At 43.9% G+C, this 7,031-nt stretch overlaps 1 protein-coding gene across 1 annotated transcript; it reads right to left on the reverse strand.

Moving 5' to 3' along the window:
• Positions 1-6: 6 nt before the first annotated feature.
• LOC117800900 (ankyrin repeat domain-containing protein 1-like) lies at positions 7-6,719 on the reverse strand. The gene is made up of 6 exons (XM_034653446.1): positions 6,716-6,719; positions 5,402-5,500; positions 3,895-3,993; positions 3,551-3,649; positions 3,316-3,414; positions 7-765 (listed from the first exon to the last, which is right to left on the reverse strand). The coding sequence occupies exons 2-6, from the start codon at positions 5,435-5,437 to the stop codon at positions 655-657; spliced, it is 444 nt and encodes a 147-aa protein (XP_034509337.1). The 5' UTR covers positions 5,438-5,500; positions 6,716-6,719; the 3' UTR covers positions 7-654.
• Positions 6,720-7,031: the final 312 nt, after the last annotated feature.

The following is a 7,031-nucleotide window of genomic DNA, read 5'->3' on the forward strand; positions in this document are numbered from 1 at the left end:
ACTTCTGCATGGCCCAGCGGCCCGCACCTGCCACGACACGCCACTTACACTCATGACATTCTCTTCACCTTGGTACAACATGTGACTTGGTAAGAAATACCAGGCCCAGGCGTCAGACGGCTTGGCTTTACTGTCCTTCTCAGAGAATCCTTTCATTCTACAGTTTCCTCTCCTGTCGCTATGTGCCTCCCACTGCCCCAAACTTCAGCATTAAAAACTCAGGAGAAAAGAGGGCTGTGATAATCACCCTTGTCCTTTAAAAACACCTTGAAATATCTTCCACCAACGAGGTGCACGAGTAGGCACCAACAGCACTGCTTGTGAACATGGTTTAAGAACAATCTAGAGGAGGGCTCGGAAGTGTTATATACAAATTAAGCTTTGCTCATCAAATGGATCATCATGAAGGATCCGAATACCAGGGGCATCCAAGGAAATAAATAAATAAATAAACAGGAATAAATAAAAATAAATAGAGTGAGTTTCTCTAAGGGAAACGCCCGTACCTACATCCCTGTGCTTTCTCAGAACTTCATTAGGTGCAGCCTTACAACCGGGGGGTAGGAGCTGGCTGTTAGGACTCGTTCCTCTACTTTGGAGCCGTGCCTGCAAAATGCCGGTGGAGAACAACGGGTGCGAGTGGCATGGCTTCCCTCAGAAGGAGGCTATGCGAGAGGTTTTGTAGGAGTTCTCCTTGAGGCTGTCAAATATTGCTTTGGTTCCATTCTGCCAGTGCAGCACCAGATCCATGGGGGTCTTCCCAGCCTAATCAAAATACGGGAGGAAATGTGACTTCCACCTGGGAGGCATCTATAAATCCCACACATCCTGTGTGTGTGTGTGTGTGTGTGTGTGTGTGTGTGTATAATGAGGTAGTGGGTAGGTGTATGTTATTGAACTGTTTTATGCTTTCCACTATAAGTGATTCGCAGTTTATATTCAAATCAGCCCTTCACTGTTTCTCACAGGAATGCTTTTGGCATTTCAGATTAGCAATATTTTTGCCCCCCGCCCCCCGCCGTGCTCTGTGGGACTGTCCCAGGTATTGGTAAAAAAAAAAAAAAAAAAAAAAAAAAAAAAAACCANTAGTCCCTAGACAGTAAATGGCAAGAGCATGCCAAGTCATTTTGAAATTCAAAAAACGCCTCAATACATCTCAGGTATCCTGCAGAAGGGGCGTGGGGAGATAGTGGTCAAGAAGCAGTTCCTATCAATTTGGAAAATGATTCCTGATTGATAAAACCTGTTGGTAAACGAGCTGTGTGGACGCCTTGGCTGAAGTCCTCAGGTGCTGTGCAGAACTATTACTGCTCTGAGGGGTGGGGTTTTCACACTGGGATCTCCTGGAAAGTTTCCTTTTTCTTGGAGGAGACATCAACGATGTGTAAATAATTTTTGAGACCAAAATGCTTTTCCCCTTATGCATAGGTCTCAAGACATTTACAATTTTAATACCATGTCACCTCTCAATTCTTGTCTTTAAATATGAGAGATCTTAAATTTTTCCACCCCTAATCATTTGGAAGTCTCTTTAACTCAGAGACTGAGAACTGGCAGCTTTGAGATGCAAATCAGTCTAGAGACCTGTTTTGTTTGGGCCCAAACACAGCTTAGATTTTTTTAAAAGTTGGAATTAATTGGCAACAGTTGGAAATTAGGAGATTTCCCAACTGAATTTGTGAACTCTGAAAAAATCAGAAGAGTTGGCCAGCATGATACCTGTGGCTTCACAGAGCAACAATGGACTGGGTTGGGGAAGAGCCACCACCCTTAAAAGTTATGTGTACAGACTCCCGTGGCGACCGTTTACATAATTTAGGTGATCTGCCTGGCCCCTGTGCTTATTTGAATTAGTGGCCCTGTAACCTTCATTTTAGAAGTTCCCACCTCTGTAGCATATTCCTCAAGAAACGCTCATCAGTACACATGATGACAGACCTTTGGACAACAGTAGAATAATGTACTGTGTATTGTTTCCAGTTCCCTTCAAGATGGTGTCCAATGGTTTAATGGTCTTTTGGGGAATATCCAGCCATCAGATCCATGACATTAATAGTTCCAGGACCCTTATGCTGGGGTCTAACTGATAATTCAAAGACATGAGCCCTCTTGGTATATTTTGGGCTATTCTTCCATGAATTCCTTCAACTTCTCTCTATTAGAATTTATCTCCTGATTTTCTGGCTACTTACATAGGCTCCCCAAATCTGTATGCTATTTCTCTCTGCTGGTAATGTCTCACTGCCTGAAAACAATTGTCATATTTTCTGCAGTTTTGGAGATTTCATTAAATCTACTCTTTTTCTGCTAATTTAAATTGTTAGACAAGACCAATCCCAATATGCAGGATGTGGGGACCTACTATTAACACTTTCCCATCCAGGCAGCCTCTATTTATTGCTTCTATCCTTTGTTCCTATCACCAAGACAGTTTTGTGGGGGTTTTTATGATAAAATATTCCTCTCAGTTTCATAGTAACACAATAAGGGGAAGAAATTATTCACAACAGAAGAGGACTGGGGTTTTCTTTTCCTTCTTTGTAAAGTGATTTTCTACCAAATCTTTCAAATTATTTCTTTGGGAATTTATATCCATTCCTTCCAGCAATATTTTTAAAGCTTATATTAGATGATGTTTGGGAATTGGGACCATGAGGAAAAGTTGGCTCTCTTCCCTGGCTTGCAGATGAAGCTAAATTAACACATACTTGTAGAAGGGACAAGCATTTTCAGGGCCTAAATATAGGAAATTATTTTGAGGGATATGCAGATAAACCAAAATGGAGAATGGATAGAAATTATCTCAAAAATATAGGCAAAAGCATGGCTAGCCCTGGAAGAAAGTGGTAGCATGTCCTGCTGTTGTAAGGAGGGGAGGACTACTCAGAATTCCTCGGATTCGATATTGATTAATTTCAGTTCATTGGCTCTTGGCCCCACTGACCTCTGTGGAATGTTATCACTGCAGGAAGGATGCCTGTCTTTATTCCTGAAAACCCCAGGCCTTGCTCAGCCAGGGGTGGCCAGGGAAGATTGTGCTTGGGTTTGTGAAGGTGAGCAATTTTGACCATCTCGTATTTTCGAGACCAAATCTTAAAAGAATCACCAGACACTATGCTGGCACTGAAGCCATCGCAGTCATGATGGCTCCACCCATCTCTGACCAGGTGATAGGAGTCCTTGCCAAGGACTAGCATCACAAGACCACCCACAACCTTGAAATCCTACCACTATAGGACCATTGTGAAGTACAGGAGATATGCTTTTGTGAATCAGAAAGCCCACAAGCAGGGGCTGTTTGTTTTGGTTACTTACGCAATTCTTGATGTTGAGGTCAGCCCCATACATAATCAGGAGTCTGATCATCTTGTAACGGTTCAGCCTCACGGCGTCATGCAGAGGGGTATCTCCTTCCTAGAGAAGCCAAGACCACAGGCTAAAGTGGGGCCTGAGGCCTGGAAGTGCGTCCCACAAGAGCCCGGGCTTGGGAGTGATTCCAGATGAATGAGGGCTGGAGCTGCGGGAGGTGGAACTTTGCCCAGGTACTCACTCGGTCTTTGGCGTTGAGGTCGGCCTCACAAGCGATGAGGTGCTCTGCGCACTCGTAGTGGCCGGTCCTCACGGCCACGTGCAGCGCTGTGCTGAGCAACTGGGAAATTTAAGAATGCAACTGATTTGTGGGGCTCGGGGACAGAGACTGTCCCAGACCCCAAGGCATGTGCGAGGGGGACATGTGGCCACTATGGTGCCCCACACAGCATGAGCTCAAATGGGAGAGGAGGGTGNCGGGGTGGCTTTGGGAGAGGAGGGTGGAGGGGAGGAGGAGGCGGAGGAAAAGAGGAGAGGAAGCAGGGGAGGAGGGAAGAAGGGGAGAAGAGAGAAAGGGAGAAATACCTTATCCCGAGCACTGATTTTTGCTCCTTTATTCAATAGCAATTTTAAGACATCCAGGTTTCCTCCACGGCTTGCCCAGTGAAGGGCTGTGGATTCAAGCTATACCAGAAGGTAAAAGGACATGATTTAACGTGAAGAACTGGCCAAGAGGAGTTAGTACTTGGTTTCTGAGGCCCGGGAACACGATTTGCTAGGACATCCATGGCAGCAGTGGGCTGTCGGCCTCCGGACTACAACTGCAATGACTAAGAACTACAATTTATTGAGAACTACAATTTATTGAGAATTTCAGCATGCCGACAAGGTGCTACACACTTTCGATCGATTGGTCCTCCTAGCAACATTATGTGGTAGGGGAGACTACACTCGTTTTGCAGATGAGAAAAACAGGTCTCCTATTTTGGAGAGTTTCTTGCCCAAGGAAGCACAGCTAGTAAGTATCAGACTAGATATTCAAACCCACATCTGCCTGGAACTTTAAGCCACTTTTGCCAAATATACTCAGAAGTTCTAGACAAATGCTTTCTAAAATTCTGGCAGAATAAAAGTTGTCCCTTCCAAGAGATTTTAATCTGGATCTGCCCCTCTTCCTGTGTCCCTGTTGTTTTTTGCCCATCTCTTGCTGGTTCTCTGCCATCATTTGTGCCGGCACAGCCTCTGTCCCTCAAGTGTCCACACTCGTGGTCACTGCACATTTCCCTGGCTCTTAGGAGATCCCCTCTTCCACACTCTGACATACTCCTGGCCTTCCAAATCATACACTCATGAATTGTTAGTGTCTTTTTCATGCAAACTTTGTTTTGTTTTTTTTATTGCTTTCCTGTGTGTTTGTCTTCAGGGTTCAATTTTGTTCAAATTCTTTGGACTTTTTTAATATCCCTCTTCTGCTTTGCTATAAAGTCAAATTGAGCCGCATTTAAATAAATAAAGCATTTTCCCAGTTCAATTTTCAGTCCATAAAATATGCTGTATGCTGGTCTTTATAGAACTCACAGAAGTTGAATTATTGAGGCCTGAATAGCAGCTACTTTCCATAGATGCAGTTCATTCCACATGCAGTTTAGCCCCTGATCTCACTGATGGCATCTATCATATAAGGTGTACAGCTAGAGAATTCTGACACATCGCTAGCAGCCAAGGGGCCACGAGCAGACTGCCGTGTGTAATGGAAGGACAGGGATGCTAAGAGGTAAGTGCTGAGTGTATTATTTCTCAGTAATGCTACTGACTTGATACTGACCCAACTCTCTGATGAGGATATTGAATTGCAGCCTTCACTTCCTTCTTTTCCCTGAAACACTCCTCTCCTCTTCAGTATGTATGGAAAATACTTTCCACATGACCTAGCCCCATCTCCTAACTTCCCTTTGTATGGAGAAATGAGCTTTCACCTAGTTCTCTCAGATCAATTTTCAATCCAATCAGCCCCATTTTTCATCGTAGGTTTTCTCAAGCTTCATATAGTCTACTTATTTTGGCTCATTTCCAAACAAAGAAATATATTTACCATATCACGGAATTCGATCTGGGCTCCAGCTTCCATTAACTTCTCCGCAATTGCCAAATGTCCTTCTAAGCATGCTCTGTGAAGAGCTGTCCGTTTATACTGTCAGAAGAGAGATTTAAAAAGAGAGAGAGAGTGATGCACATAAAAATGATGAGAAATCCTTTCTAAGAAGTATGAAGCTGAGAACTCCGATCACCTCAGTGATAGAAACTCGAGTGCTTCTTTTTGAATTAGAAGTGTCAAATTTACTAAAATTGCAGAACTAGAACGGTGATCCTACAACTGAGGTTTGACCTGCAGGTACATTTCTAAGTGCTCAGAGGTCTACACGGACGGATGTGAACTTCACGTTCACAACTACCTCAATGCTGACATTTCCCTTTCTTGAATTTTGTGCCTTCGTTTTTTGTGTAGAATTTGCCATGCAGATCAGACAGTTTTATCCCATCTGGGACTGTTGCTAGGTTGAATATCAAAAAGTATTCAATTCTCTTTTTAAGAGAATGGGGGACTCATTTTTAGTTCACCTTCAGAAATGATTCTCTATTCAGTTCTGGGGGGAAAGGATACAAAAAAGGATTAGCGTTTCTGGTAAGAGGCTTCATATGAATGAATTAATAGACTATTTGGCCTAAAACAACTGTTGGCATTATTCACTCCAGTGCCCTCTATTTACAAACAAGGAAACAGAGGTCTAGAAAATGCAAATTAGCTGCTAAAATCAAATAGCCAAGTAGTGATAGAACCAGCACTTGAACTCCAGTCCAGAGTCCCTATGTAGCGCTGATGTGTTTGGGTCCAATCAAGGAAGGTGCTATTGGGGCACCTGGGTGGCTTAGTTGGTTAAGTGTCTGCCTTCGGTTCAGGCCATGATCCCAGGGTCCTGGGACTGAGCCCCACGTTGAACTCCCTGCTCAGCCCCTCCCCCTGCTTGTGCTCACTCTCGCTCACTCTGTCTCAAATAAAAAAAAATTTTTTTAAAAAGGGTGATGTTATTATGTATCTCTCCCAAAGGGACTTGTTGGTCCTGCCTTATTAAAAGTCTATCCTAAGAATATAAAAAGTTGAAGACAAATGAAAAACCAGCCAGAAGAATATGAGAGTGCAAAAAATGATGCAGTCCACAGCATGAATCCAGCCTCTTTTTTTCTGGACCGCTGCGCTATCCCAATATGCTAGTGGCATATGCGACAACAGCTGGAGAGACTGTTTCAGGTGGATTGCTTTTTGGCACCATGTTAGCAAGGCTGAAGTTAAGCATAAGAAACACAAAATTAATGAGCTGGATTTTGCAGGGCTTTGTAGAAGCCTTACCTCATCACAGNTCAGAGTTTAGTGAGGAGAGTGGTGAGAAACAGGTGAGAATAGAGAGTTACAGGCAGTCAGATTGCAAGGATTTTTTAAAAATGTTAAGGAGTTTTCATTTCATCCTGTGGGAAATGGGAAGCCACTGAAGAATTTTAAAGAGGTGAGTGACTTGGCCAGATTTGCATTTTAAAAATATCCCTCCAGCTGCAACTGAGCAGATGGGGGAGAGAGAACCAGAGGCCGGGAGCCCGACAAGGAGCATCTGAGCAATTGGGGGGGGGGGCGCTGTGGCCATCTGAGCTAGGGCGCCAGCCCCTGGGAT

Source organism: Ailuropoda melanoleuca, unplaced genomic scaffold (assembly GCF_002007445.2).
Source record: "Ailuropoda melanoleuca isolate Jingjing unplaced genomic scaffold, ASM200744v2 unplaced-scaffold8824, whole genome shotgun sequence".
In the NCBI taxonomy this organism is placed as follows: domain Eukaryota; kingdom Metazoa; phylum Chordata; class Mammalia; order Carnivora; family Ursidae; genus Ailuropoda; species Ailuropoda melanoleuca.

What these genes read in the sequence shown, in the direction of transcription:
- LOC117800900 (XM_034653446.1), bottom strand. Translation starts at nt 5,437, where the DNA reads ATGGAAGCTGGAGCCCAGATCGAATTCCGTGATATG. An exon ending in AGATCGAATTCCGTGATATG is followed by an intron (nt 3,994 to 5,401) that starts GTAAATATATTT and finishes CTTCTGGTATAG; the next exon opens with CTTGAATCCACAGCCCTTCA. An exon ending in ACCTCAACATCAAGAATTGC is followed by an intron (nt 766 to 3,315) that starts GTAAGTAACCAA and finishes TATTTTGATTAG; the next exon opens with GCTGGGAAGACCCCCATGGA.